This window comes from Diorhabda carinulata, chromosome X, assembly GCF_026250575.1.
Source record: "Diorhabda carinulata isolate Delta chromosome X, icDioCari1.1, whole genome shotgun sequence".
Classification (NCBI taxonomy): domain Eukaryota; kingdom Metazoa; phylum Arthropoda; class Insecta; order Coleoptera; family Chrysomelidae; genus Diorhabda; species Diorhabda carinulata.
In genome coordinates, this window is record NC_079472.1 from 60,976,046 (window position 1) to 60,989,749 (window position 13,704).

At 30.7% G+C, this 13,704-nt stretch overlaps 3 protein-coding genes across 3 annotated transcripts; 1 reads left to right on the forward strand and 2 right to left on the reverse strand.

Moving 5' to 3' along the window:
- Positions 1-365: 365 nt before the first annotated feature.
- On the reverse strand, positions 366-7,179 carry LOC130901566 (phosphorylated adapter RNA export protein). The gene is made up of 6 exons (XM_057813039.1): positions 6,982-7,179; positions 6,509-6,930; positions 4,581-4,729; positions 4,371-4,462; positions 2,585-2,756; positions 366-842 (listed from the first exon to the last, which is right to left on the reverse strand). The coding sequence occupies exons 1-6, from the start codon at positions 7,015-7,017 to the stop codon at positions 559-561; spliced, it is 1,155 nt and encodes a 384-aa protein (XP_057669022.1). The 5' UTR covers positions 7,018-7,179; the 3' UTR covers positions 366-558.
- A 204-nt stretch (positions 7,180-7,383) lies between these two features.
- Positions 7,384-12,867, forward strand: LOC130901567 (copper chaperone for superoxide dismutase-like). Its single transcript, XM_057813040.1, has 2 exons — positions 7,384-8,010; positions 10,110-12,867. Exons 1-2 carry the CDS (start codon positions 7,629-7,631, stop codon positions 10,412-10,414), a joined length of 687 nt encoding a protein of 228 aa, XP_057669023.1. The 5' UTR covers positions 7,384-7,628; the 3' UTR covers positions 10,415-12,867.
- On the reverse strand, positions 11,387-13,203 carry LOC130901568 (centromere protein X-like). Its single transcript, XM_057813041.1, has 3 exons — positions 12,925-13,203; positions 12,111-12,305; positions 11,387-11,554 (listed from the first exon to the last, which is right to left on the reverse strand). The coding sequence occupies exons 1-3, from the start codon at positions 12,988-12,990 to the stop codon at positions 11,537-11,539; spliced, it is 279 nt and encodes a 92-aa protein (XP_057669024.1). The 5' UTR covers positions 12,991-13,203; the 3' UTR covers positions 11,387-11,536.
- Positions 13,204-13,704: the final 501 nt, after the last annotated feature.

The following is a 13,704-nucleotide window of genomic DNA, read 5'->3' on the forward strand; positions in this document are numbered from 1 at the left end:
AGTAGATCCGTTTTCTGCTGCCTCTAATTAACTAAACCGCTATCCCATTGATCCGAATTTCATATCAACAATACTTCAGGTTGAATGGAAGTATTACAGTTACTGTATAAGTGACTTGTGTTGGAAACTATGGATTTGAGCGTGAAAAAACTTTCCCATGTAAGAACCAATAGATATTACAAACTATTTACTTGTATCCAGAACATATCAACAGCGATATCCTTAGAGAAGGCACTTTAAAGATCAATCAATCTCTTTAATCATACTAGACCAGTCATATCAAAAAAACGGAAGAAAAACTGAAAGACGACAATTTCGCGTGGGGTGTAGTAATGGCGCTGATATAGGAAAAATAAAAACAAAGCTAGAATTTAAATGCTCTGTATTCATTCATAACGGAAACATTTTTGTTGTTATCAGAACAAGTCAGTGAGGTTTTAAATAAGTTGTCTACAAATACAGCATTCACCCGATAATTCAAAAAAATTACAGTTCAACTTAAAATCAACATATACACCTCACATGCAATTACATATAAATGATTTCTGATTAATTGATTTAAAACAAGTCCATATCGTCTGCACAGCCAAGATCAAGAAAGTCGTCATCATAAGTGTTCAATTCAGCCCTTGAGGTATCGAGTGAATCATTGGAATTAATTACGGGTGGGGTAGATCCCTCCATACCATCTCTACTGTTTTCGTATCCATCAGTCTCTGGAGTAGGAGGCGGATTCACGAAATCTTGATCGTCAGTTTCCTTTTCTTTTCTTGTTGGATTCTGGGATGCCAACATTTCTGCTCTTGTTAAGAGATCGGGAAACATTTTTTCTCTTGATTTAGCTGAAATAAAGTGATTCATAAACAAAAATAATTTTATTTGTATCAAAGTAAATGGAAAATGCGCTTTCATAGTTAATCAAACTAACTGACGAGAAAATATATATCAGTGCAGTAAAAGCGAGGGATGCTCAATATTGTTATAATTCCGTGTCAGTTTTCATGCGAAATGCAACTGCGTTATTTTTTAGTTTTTGATTCAACTATATTTTATTTTTTAATTCTATTAATTATAAAAGTATGTGTTTTGATATATAATTGATTTATTGTATCATACATGACACGTCTTACGAATTATTTCACAATTCAATATTTCAACCAATGCCTCACTATTATATAATACTCTGCCAGTTTGTTTTTAGGAATCAAGTAATGAATTTATGAAATTATTGTAATATTATCTGTCATTGGCAAATGTGCAAATTTTTAATTCATGTAATCGTTTTGTGGGGAAAATTTAGTGATTCAGGACCTCTATAAAATTGGCTGGCCCAAATCAAAGAAACTAAAACCTTAATTGTAAATAAAGCATTTTTCGAAAGATTCAAGAAAATGTCTTCCAGGTTTTTCGAACTTGGTGATCCCTATTTGAATAAAAACAATTTTGTGCCTTTTGTTTCACATAACAATTACAAGCGACAAAATAATTTTTATCTAAATAAAAAAGTTGGCAAACCTTTTTGTTTAATTTTTCAAAAATTATAAATATTTGGTTTGTACTTATTCACGATGAATTTTATACTTCTTTTATTTCGTATTTTTTCTCTTTGGGAGACGATTGTCCAAATGCGTTGAAACAACTGCTGGTCTTAGAAGATTTTGTCCAATATCATCCAGGAACATTTGATGACTAGAAACCGCTATATATTTTTATATTCTTGCAAATATATGTTGCACCGTAGAAAAACCAGAGTTTTTCAGAAAACTGAACTCTTTGCAACTACGAAATCTTTCAAAGAACAAATTATTGCTAGGAAATAATTTTTTGGTTTCCACCTAAGGATGGCCAAGAATCAAGCAGACGTTTTTCAAAATACAGTTTCCGATTTCCAAATGTTCAATAACAACATTTACCATTATTTAGATAAGCAGTTCGATTTCACCGACGATAACCCGTCTATCTATGACAGAGGATATCTCTTTTGAAGGTCTTTTAGAAGCTGGCACTGCACTTGGTAGGAGAAATGGTGTCGGACGGAGTTCAGAAACCGATGCAGCGTGGATTTCATAAGATGCTAACTTTAATAACTTTAAATTCAGAGATATTTTTTTTAATTTTAAACAAAATTATGGCTCGATAAATGCTGCACGAAACCATTTTGTGAGTAAAAATCGAGTCTAAAAATTCTGTTACTTGCCATCCTAGTGATTCTGACAAGTATAATGGTACTCATTTATGAAATTATTGTATTATCATCTGTCTTTGACAATCATGCAAAATTTTTAGTTTATGTTATAGTTTTATGGGAGAAAATTGTCGTTTTACAACCAAAATTACGTTGGAATTAATCTATTTTAAGGTGTCAATACTGTAATTGCGTGTATCAAGTTAGTCTTATAACATTATTTTTTGTGTTCACTGTATAATCCAATCTTGCTTTCTGTAGAAATAAAGTTCGATATTACAATTACTACTGATAGTTTAACAATGATATATACAGGGGAAGCCAATAAAAGCGTGTTAAAAGTATTATATATAAATTATGATGAGATATCACAACATCCGATAATCAATTTTTACTCACCAATTTCCTGGCGTAGTTTCAAACGTTTTTCTTTTTGTTTTTTCTTAATCAAATTTTTATAGTTCTGTCGTTCTTCCCCAAATATTTCATTTCTTTGATCCGGAGTAATATGGTAATCATGTCTTACCAAAAATAAATAAACACCTCCGGGGGTTCTTCGCCGTGTTTTATTCTATAAACATATTGTGAAAAAAAGAAATATGAGATTAGGTAAATCTTCATGTTTAAATACGAGGATGGTCCCAGTTGTACCTGCCCCAACAACATCTCTAGATCGGGCCAGGTCCTTCTAAGATCATCCTCTTATATGGAAACGCTTGAACTGAATCTAAAATTGTTTTTTTGTATGTAAATGATACAAGACTGTTTTCGTAGTGAGATTTTGGCAAAATTGAATACCAATGTGTACTAACCCTAATATATTTCCGAAGGTCTCGAATATTCATAACCTGGTACTGAAATTATAGTCAAGTACAATATAAAAATGTGTATGAAAGTATAACAATATATTACAGTTAGTACACATTGGTGTTTAATTTTGACACAATGCCCCTACGGAAACGCTCTTACTCTAGCTAGTAAAAACTTCGTTCCAATTCTATAGTGTTTTCAACCAATCTTAATTGCTCTCGGTCCTCCAAGTCCCCTGGTCTGAGATCTCTCGTCGACATTGCCTTGCTTACTCTTTTTATCCAGATCATTTCGGTCTTCCTTGTTTACGACGTTCCAGTGGGTTCCAGTTCATTATTTGTTTTGGTATTCCATACTCACTCATTATCTGCTATGATATGGTTTTGTTAACATTAATCATTTCTCGTATTGTGATATGTGGAATATGTTAGAGCTTTCTGTAGATTTCTGCTGTTCAGCGCCAAAAATTTATTTCTAGTGATAATAGTTATTCTTGACGGTAGCTGTCACGTTTCACGCCCACATATTAGACAACGCTCTTAAAAATTGTGTTAAATATTTGACTGGACCATAGTACCAAGTTAAATGCTGCAATTTTTTTCCTTTTATTATTCGTTCTTCTATTTCTAGTTCCATTCTGCCACTGCTTGTGATTTTTGTTCCTAAATACATGTATTCTTCATTGACCAGTATTTGTCTTCAGTCTTCAAGTTGTAAATCTTCTATTTCTGATCCACATACATACTTAGTTTTTTGCATATTGACCTTCCACCCCCATATTTTTATATTCTGATATTCGTGGAAGAATCCAAATCGTTCATCTTGTGATCACTTAGTCAGATACCCATTCGTAACACGATCTCAATGTTTCATCTAAATTTTGAATATAATTGGCAATAGACTGCCATTTGTTATTCTGGAGCTAGAGAAAAACTGATTGTTTATTTTATTTTATTGTTTATTTATTTTATTTTCGAGGAGTTATCTTAGCTTGAATCAGATTTAAATTAAGAGCCTGTTGCCATTTTTTTACAATGAACAGGTTGAGTTTAAAAATACGGTCTACACAGGATCATCCTGCTCTAAACCCAGCCTGTTTGTACCAAAACATATTTTCAATAAGTAGTGATAATTAAATACGGTTATCTGTGAAGAGTTTAATTTTACAGAATATGATCAAAAAAACAAACGCTCTAATTAAAAAATTCAAATTTTTCCTAAACTTTTTGTTTCAACATCAAAAACATCAACAGGATGTTTTTTATTGGTAAATTTATTTTTTGAATCCACATACTATACAAGTTATTATTTCAAAAATTTAGAAGTCTATAACTAGAAACATAAAAATGGGTGGGAGTTCCATCCAATTTCTTACCATAATCAACATACCACCATCAGCTTCAATATCTTTTACTTTATTGAATATATCTATAGCTTTTTGTTTGCCCAATATATTTATCGCTTTCACTGAAAAATTTAATATTAGATAAAATACTATTTGTTCTATAGCTTAAATCTCAGTAAATAATTAAATATAAGGTCTACAATCTAATTCTACATTTGATAATAATTTTAGAATGCATACAAATTAATTCCTCTTTTTCTTCAAATAATTTATTGGCAATGTCTCTGGCTAGATCTTCTGGTTTACCATTTATGTCTATTTTTAAATCTGAAATAATTTTGGCTACACCTTTTATGTCTCTATCACTACTTGTAGATCGACGTATTTGTCTAAAAATATGCAAAATACAATTAGTAAAAATAATAATTAGGCTAGATTAGGTTAGGTTAGGGACACGCGTTCTGAAATAGCCTAATTTGATAATTAATATCCTTGAAAAAATTCAAAGAAAAGTGTATATTTAGTACCTAATAAATGGAAATATGATAACATACCACCTACTATATATCAGTACCTATAGAAAAGTCAAGAATATGCAATTAAATCAAACCTTCAATGAGGATGAACATAATTTCAAATAGAGGGGGATTTACATAATACTTTATTGTCAAAGTCGGTCCACTACTTTTTCAAAAATAGTGAATAGTTATAGTGTATTTTTATTAATGAGAGAGTAATGAAGTAATGAAGCATTAGTAATCCATAGGCGTTTCACTTCTTTTAGTCGACAGTTATAAATGAATAGATTGAATGTACACTAGAAAAATATGAATCTATATATGGAAAGAATAAAAATACATGAATATAATCCGGTTTCAAAAAGTGTAAAGAAAGTACGTGTCTAGTTGGTGCAGTTTCAAATGCAGCCCTAAACAGCATGTAAAATTGGAAATTTGTTGTGCCAATTTTTGAAATTGCAATAACAAATAGCCAAATACCAAAACAAATTTATGACATAAGGTAAAAGCACCAGAGCTATTGTAGTTTGATCCCAAAAATTAAAAAAAATATCATAATCCCCATCTATTTGTTAATAATTAAATTAGAAATAGGATTCCCTTTATGTATTTACCGTGTTAAATAACTGACATTCCACCATTTAGCGGAGTAAAGAAAGATATTTTTGGGTTTGATGTCAGATAAGCCGTGATATTTCTGTGAATTCTAATAAGATTTTTCTACGGTAAGTATTCTTAAATACAGACTCTTTAACATTCAAATAACAATTCAACTAAAAGGCTTGTAATCAAAGTTACTTTGTTTTTTTTTAAATTTAGGGTTGTGACGACTTTGGGTACACATATTTTTGGATCGTTTCAGTGGTTAACATGTTATGTCAATTATAGGTATAATGAAGAAAATGTAGTACAAAGTGGACAAAATTGAATTTGGATAAAAATAAGAACATGCAAATGTCTCTGTTTGTTTCAAAAAATTGTGTACTTGTAGCGATTGCTACAAAATAGTTCAATGTACGAAGAATTTGGGGAAAATTTCATGGAAAATATCCTCAGTTGGAAAACATGGGACCTTCCCCAATGTTTCCTCCAGAACCAAAAAAAAATTATTGTATGGATTAAATTTATGGCAAAGAAGTTTCTAAAAACAAAAAATAATTTAATATTGTGTGCTAGGAAACTAGCAACAGAGTTGAAAATCGATCATGATGCAAAAAATTGGATTGGATGTTAATGGTTTCAGCCATATTTTATCTAAAAGTTTTTGAAAAATAATCTTCTGGTCTTAACCCAAGAAAACTTGGCTACAACAAGTAGCACAGGAAAGAGGAAGACAAGGGGAAAACAATACAGCAAATGAAGGGAGTAGCCAAGGATTGGAAAAACTGGATAAAAGAATGAAAACTAAAACCCCAATACTCTGATAATAGAAAGGGCATGAAGAGTTCTAGCAGAAAAAAAGATGGTTGTGTACTTCCTTCAAAAGAAAACATTTTCATTAGCACTGAGTTGATAACATTTATTAAGTAAAATAATAAGTAATAATCACTGCATTATTAATAATTATTACTTTTAGCTTGTTTAATTTGAGTATAAATGTAGTTCTCTGTCTAGTTTTACTCAAACTTGGAAATATTATTCAATACATACCTAAAATTAGTGTTTCGATCGTCATGCCTTCTTTTATTATTTGTTCTTTCAATTACTTTAAATTTGTTTTCATAATACTTGTGAGCTATTGTAAAATCATAGGATTCAACATCTCTTGATCTGTCTTTCTGTACAACATCACAGTTATCTAGAGTGGCAGCTAAAGTATCTTCTTGCAGTCGATTGCTCCATATATCGAATTTTTTATGTATTTGAGATCTCTGTTGAGGTTGTGGTTTTAATCGAATTTTGGGTTTTTTAACCTTTTTTGTGTTGGGATCGGAGTCGCTATCGCTATCAGATTGACGTTCCTCCTCATCACTTTCTGATACTGGATTCGAGGGAAGCCTTGGTAAAGGCTGAGTTTTTGAATAGTTTGTAGGACGTTCAAGAGGTGTATATTCATCATCAGAATCGCACAACTAGAATTATTAATTTATTAAAATAGTTAGGAAAACTGACTACATAATTACCTCTCCCTCTTCAAGAACAATGTCATCGTGTTCCATCGCTAATTTTAGTAACGAAACTTGTTAATTATATTAATAAATTTAAGAAAATGTTCTTCAGCAAAACCTATGTCTCTAACATTTCATTCTGTCAAAAATTTTTTCTTTCATTCCATTTCCCTCCTTTATCAACAAAACAATTACAGTGTTGTACTATTTCTGTTTTACCACGGGTTCGAAATATTAATCATAGAGGGCTGGATTTTAAAACAAATGAGAAATTATTATTTCCAAACGTCTTATATATGTAAGATAGTGGTCCCAAAAGTACCACTATTTTGAATTTCAAATAACGTTTCCGAATAAAAGAACTTTCCAAAAATTCATTATACTGAAGCTGTAGAGCTTATATATTATTGGTTCCTCATACGCAATTACAAGAAGAATAATGCGTCATACACGTTTTCTTGTTTATAATTTACTTGATTCAAAGTATACTTAATAACAGTTTATAATACTTATTAACTTCTATCGTATAAACTACAAAGTAGATACAATTTACGTACTTTCTATTTTCAGTTATTTTTTTATTAGAAAACTTTGTCAATAATCTGAATTTATTCTGGAAAAATTAACATTACTAGGTAATTTAAAACATAAATGTCATCAATATGGCTTCGACTACAATAGAATTTGCTGTACAAATGACTTGTAAAAACTGTATAGACACAATAAAATCTCATTTTTCTGATGTCCAAGGTGTCAAAGATATACAGTTCTATTTAGAGCAACAGACGGTAGTTATACAAAGTACACTACCAACATTGAAATTATTACAAATTCTTGAATCCACTGGTAAGAAAGTAGCTATCAAAGGATACGCTGGTGGACAAGCTGCGGTTTCAATATTGGAAGCTGGGAATGAAAGTATTCAAGGGGTTGTTAGATTTATACAACCAACTTCAGATATATGCATAGTTGATGGTACAGTTGATGGCTTGAAAATGGGTACCTATAGAAGTTATATTTATGAGTGTGGAGATATTTCTGCAGGTATATATTATTTTCTATGCTTTTTTGTATGTGCAGTATTAATTTAAAAAAAATACCTAATTCTCAATATATGATACAAATAGCAAAGTACTATTGATGAAACAAAAGCATTCCAATAAACTTGAAATAGATCATATACACTGCCAAGCATAAAATTAGAGTAATTTGAAGTTATTTTACATATTTTGGTTTTTTGTTTGGTTGTACCTGTTTGCTTGAATTAGCAAGTTTTTGTTGTTTTGATAAGCATTTGATAAAAAAGAGCCCCTTACCATAATTTCTAAAAACCATTATCAGTATTTTATTGTTTCTGTTATTTCTCTGTCTATTGTATAATCAAAGTATTGCAATGAGAAGTAATTGTGTTATTGTGGCAGCTTTAGAAGATGGCCGAGGTTAGTGCGAAATGTCGAGAAACATTTTATAAATCTCTCGAGTCTGCAACGTGTAAAGAAGTGGTACAAAGAGACTGATTTGCTCAAGCAAAGATCTGGTTCAGGACGTAGCAGGACTTTAAGAGCTAGAAATGACACTTTCTCATTTCTAGTGCTTTGGGAAGCCCAACGGTCATGCTGGAAACATAAGTGTGTGGACAGTTAAGAGGCGATTTTATGCTGCTGGATTATCTTCACAAATTAGAGCTACTCGACCTCAGCTTTCCTTTGAATACCAGATTGAATTTTACAAGAGAACACCTTGTTGGACAATAGTGGATTGGAGTCGCGATGCTCTCTCACAGGCCCAGATAGTGATAGAAGTCATTGTTTATTCATCAAGACAATGCGCCGACTTATTTCTAACTGTTCATTAAAAGGTTTATAGCCAAGTACAATATTCTAATGCTGGACTGCCCACCTTATTCGCTTGATCTTACACTGTGCAGCTTCTACCTCAAATCAAATCTAAAAGGAACAAGATTTGAGTTTGTGGGAGTTGTGAATGAACTGACAGAGACAGACGTCCTGTACTGTTTTATACAATGGAAGATTCGCATGAAGCGATGTAGTGATTAGAGAAGGGGTATATATTGAGGGGGATGAAAATATCATACCTTTTCAAATGAAGTTTAACCACTTTCAGAAATTTAACTTTATTGTTCCTTTTAAACTAAGTATAAAATACCAAACTGTTTTCTTTTTACACAAAATCAAAAATATGGAAAATATGTCTGAAAAAAAGATGAAGAGAGTTTCCAGCATACAACAGTTATTGGAAAAACCTGAACTTAACAAGGCAATTTCAGATTTAGATAAGTTGTATTAACTTATTTTAATCCTTGGAGTCTACATTTAATTATGTGCACTTGTGCAACACTAACAGCGGGTTTCATAATTTCCCCTAACAGACACTTTAACTAAATGTTTCTTTAGATTAAATGGCCCTTTAACTTGGATGTTGGAGTGAAGTGGTTCCATAATCGATTTGTAATGGTCTCTCAAGTTAAGGCTCCTTCAAAACGTTAAAATGAGGTTGACAACATTCCGTCCTTTTCCAATGTGTCGTTAGAAAAAAAAATAAAACGTAGAAGTGATATTTTGTCGCTAACATTTTTTTTTTGTTCGATCTTTGGTAATTTTTCAATTCCTTTTTTATTTTGTCGCTAATTTTTCTTTTGACTTGATCTTGGATGGTGCGCTGTTGTTTTTTGTATTTGACAATTTAATTCTTCAATTTCAATTTTTCCATTCAATGATTATTTTTATCATTTTCAACCGTATTTACATGATTACAGTAATAGTAATAACACTTAATTTTAACGTTTAAATTATCTTCCAGACATTAGTATGTATTGTTTACTTCTTCAGTTTTCTTGAATTTGGCCTTTTGCCTTTCGGCACCCAGCCAGATTCATACTGTATTCGCGTATTCCCTCTATCAAGACCATAACATAAGAAAAATGAGCATTTCAAAACATGTATGTTCTGTTATTTTTTAGTACATGTGTGAAATAGGCTACTTTCTTAGGTGTAAAAATGAGTGTACAATCTATCGTTTTCATAAGTGGTCGTAGGAAAAAAACGTTATATAAGGTATGAATAAAATTCCCAAATTTCTGCAAATTTTAAAATTCTGAACTTGATTTGCAAACGTTGTTTCAGGTTGTGAAAACGTTGGTAACATTTTCAATCCAACAAATAGTCCAGAGGGACATTCTTATGGATATTTGGACAAAATAATCAGCGATGACAACAAAAGAGCAACATTTCGTTTTGAAAATAATGTTATTAAAGTATCAGATTTAATTGGCAGATCCTTTGTAATTACCGAAGAATCAGATAATACTAAAAAAATTGTTTGTGGTGTTATCGCGCGCTCGGCTGGTCTTTTCCAAAACCCCAAATTAATCTGCGCATGTGATGGGACAACAGTATGGGATGAGGCATCGAAAAAATCTGCATTGTAGAATATTAGCATTCATTTATTTTTTATTTAAGATATAGAGTCATTCCAAATCAGATTTTCTTTAAATTTGTTTCAGACCTTAAAAGCCCATAGTTTTTAACATTTTAAGCATTTAACGTGCAAGAAATTGCATGCAATTCCTTGCAAGTCCCTTACTATTGCATCATGGTTGCCACTAATCAAAATTTCAAAAGTAAAAGTAAGCAATTTCCTAACCTCAAACACTGGCAATAATTATATCTGTCTCTGCCTTACTTTTGGAGTCTGATGGACATTTTAGCTAGAGAGTTAGTCGATAAAACATAAAAACATTGCACGTTGTCTTGCATCATGTCAAGCGACCTTTAGATGTCATTTTATTGCATGCAAATTGCAATTCTAGCGGAAAATTTAGTTACTTTTGAATAAACAGATCGTAAAACTTAGCATTATTCAAATTGTTAAGTTAGGCACAAAATATTAAGCCTCTTGTAAAATATATGATACCTTTTGAAACCCTATCTAACTGTGCAGATGGCAGTTTTCGATTTAGTTTCGATTTTGTCTTGATATGGAAACATTTAAATTGTAATTATACTTAATTAATTAATTATATTGCAACTACTCTCAGTACACGAGCCTAGTCCAAACCCACCGCTTTCAAAATACATCCCTCAAAGAACGATCCATTCCATAAGACTTTTCATCATATCATGAGGTTATCAATTTTATTTGCTCCTTCCTCACTCTTCATCATACCTCTGTGAGATTAGTGGATTATCCAATATAGGTTTTTCTTTTTGTAACTTCAAAGTTAATAAAATAACTTATAGAATTGTTAATATTGTTATTAAATAAACATAAAAAAACCTAAATGAATTTTTGAGTCAAGTAATAATGCCATGACTAAAAAGGTTAAGTTTTTATAACCGTTTCGAGTAGTATTGGTACTAGTCGATTTGAAAATATTCAAATATACATAATATCTGGATATTTAAAAAACATAGCCAGATTATAAAAGATAATAAATATATTATTTCAATAATACAAACATTTTAGTAATTATTACTAGTTTTAATCTAAAGCTATTGGATTTTTACACCATACCAGAAATAGATCAAAATAGATAGTTCCAAGATCTCCCTTATGGAAAATCCAATATCTAAAATAAAAAAAAATATATTTTTATTTCACATTTTACACGAATTACTGCTAATGAACCAAGAGAAAGCGCTGAAACGAGAACTCAAGTTGGTTATCTAAAGATGGTGATTGATCTGGGGTTTGGATATATTTGAATCGAACTAATACTATTCTGACGTCACAACTGAAAACCAATGAGAATAGTTTTCTTATGAAGTTCAAAATTTGAAATTTTTGTGATTTTAAATTAAATATTTAGAAATTATTTCACTTTAAATTAAATATTTTACTTTCTGAAATTATTAAATATCAAGAACTTTCGAAAAAATGCAAATACCCATTCAGTTCATATTAGCTGTAGTGTGATTAGACCTAGGTCGAGGGTGGCAGCCTGTGAAACAAAGACAAACTGTCAACAGTGGCATGAGAGACAGAGATTAGGAATGACCATCAGTAAACTTATAATTCAATTGTACATAGTGTAAAAAGAACAAAACTGAAACATTTGAATCATTAATTACATAACCAAAAAATGTAACATTAACCAAATTATATTTTTTAAAATAATCACTTACAAGCTGGGGTAGAATTGTTTCCATGTGTTCTATAGTAACTTTTGATCGAAATTCCATTTTTGCCTGTTTAATAGCTCTAATTAAGGCTTCTGTTACTAAAACTTTAGCTATTTCTGAAACTAGTTCAATTGATTCGTTTGTTATTTTATTTTTTGAATTTGAAAACTTAGTTTTGATAGCTTCTTTTATAATAGCCTATGAATAGATGGAAAAAAATTAATATTTTATCAGAACAATTCAATTCTCGCCGCCACTATTAAAAAGCAGACTATCATAACTTGTATTATTGATTGTATACAAGTAGTTCTCTCGGACATGTTTTATTATTAACTTTTAGGTTTTGATTGTGCGATCTGTGGAACCTTGTCGTTTTTTCAGATATTCATGATAAGATGAACAAACTTCATATTTTTTCCACACCTACACAATTCAACAATTTTTTTATTATTTTCCAAAAGAACTCGATTTTCCCCCGAATTGTTCTCTTCCTTAATATATAATAATTATTTCAGACTAACACATGGAAAATAATTTTGAAACATATAGAAATGACAAGGATATCCACAAATGAAAATACCACAATACTCCACAGAGTTACTTTGCATAGTTTTGGCGAGAAAATCACGTTGATTCTGACTCACTCAAAACACTTGTCATCAAAATGTGAACCTTCTTAAGAAATAATTTCTTATATTTATAAATTCAAAAAATTGTTGACCAAGTATAATGAATTTTAAAAGAATAAAGTGAACAAAAATACATTGTTTTATTCAAAAATAGCATAAATTGTGTTCGAGAACAGACTATTACTTACATGACTAAATGATACATCAATTTCTAGTGGAGCAGAATTTTTCATTTCATTGGTTATTTCCGCCATTGATTTTTTTATTCATCATCATGTTTTAATGAAATACGGTTTATTTGTATTATTAAAATTAATCAGTATATGTTTAATCTTTCAGAAACAACTAAATATGTTTTTTGTTGGTTCTACTCATCTTCGGTTATTTGACAGCAATGGCCTTTTACTAATTTGTAAAGCAGAAAGTTTCATTCGTTAATTGAGATTGTGGGTACGCAAAACTTCAAACACGTCATGCTCCTGATCGATATTAATTAAGTTAATTATTCCCCTTACTCCTCAAGTGCCAGATGATGTATTAGGCTTTAAAATTGTGCTTTAAAAACAAACTGAAGAATAGTAGAAATTGTGTTTTTGAAGTAGAACCTCAAATCTGCTCAAAAAAATATTCCCTTATGGTATTGGTTGCTGAAATGAGTATTATTTAATAAAGAAGACTATAAAGAACCTAAGCTCAGGGACGTCGAGCCCATAGGTTTTTTGGAGAAAATATTTGAAAAATTATAAAGCAAATATAATCAACTATGAATTTGTGATTGCAATGAAACTATTTCGATTAAATAATGTGTCAACTATCACGAAAATATGAATGGAAACTTCTAAAAATTGAATTACGTACTCTTCAAACCGTGGATGATGGTCGAATGCCCAATAGTGCCATCTCTTATGGAATAGTTGGATTTCATAAATTTTGAGTATTAATTTTACTAGGAAACATCATTTGTTAAG

What these genes read in the sequence shown, in the direction of transcription:
- LOC130901567 (XM_057813040.1), top strand. Translation starts at nt 7,629, where the DNA reads ATGGCTTCGACTACAATAGAATTTGCTGTACAAATGACTTGTAAAAAC. An exon ending in GTGTGGAGATATTTCTGCAG is followed by an intron (nt 8,011 to 10,109) that starts GTATATATTATT and finishes ACGTTGTTTCAG; the next exon opens with GTTGTGAAAACGTTGGTAAC.
- LOC130901568 (XM_057813041.1), bottom strand. Translation starts at nt 12,990, where the DNA reads ATGGCGGAAATAACCAATGAAATGAAAAATTCTGCTCCACTAGAAATT. An exon ending in TTGATGTATCATTTAGTCAT is followed by an intron (nt 12,306 to 12,924) that starts GTAAGTAATAGT and finishes ATCTATTCATAG; the next exon opens with GCTATTATAAAAGAAGCTAT.
- LOC130901566 (XM_057813039.1), bottom strand. Translation starts at nt 7,017, where the DNA reads ATGGAACACGATGACATTGTTCTTGAAGAGGGAGAG. An exon ending in TTGTTCTTGAAGAGGGAGAG is followed by an intron (nt 6,931 to 6,981) that starts GTAATTATGTAG and finishes TAATAATTCTAG; the next exon opens with TTGTGCGATTCTGATGATGA. An exon ending in GAAACTACGCCAGGAAATTG is followed by an intron (nt 843 to 2,584) that starts GTGAGTAAAAAT and finishes ACTTTATTTCAG; the next exon opens with CTAAATCAAGAGAAAAAATG.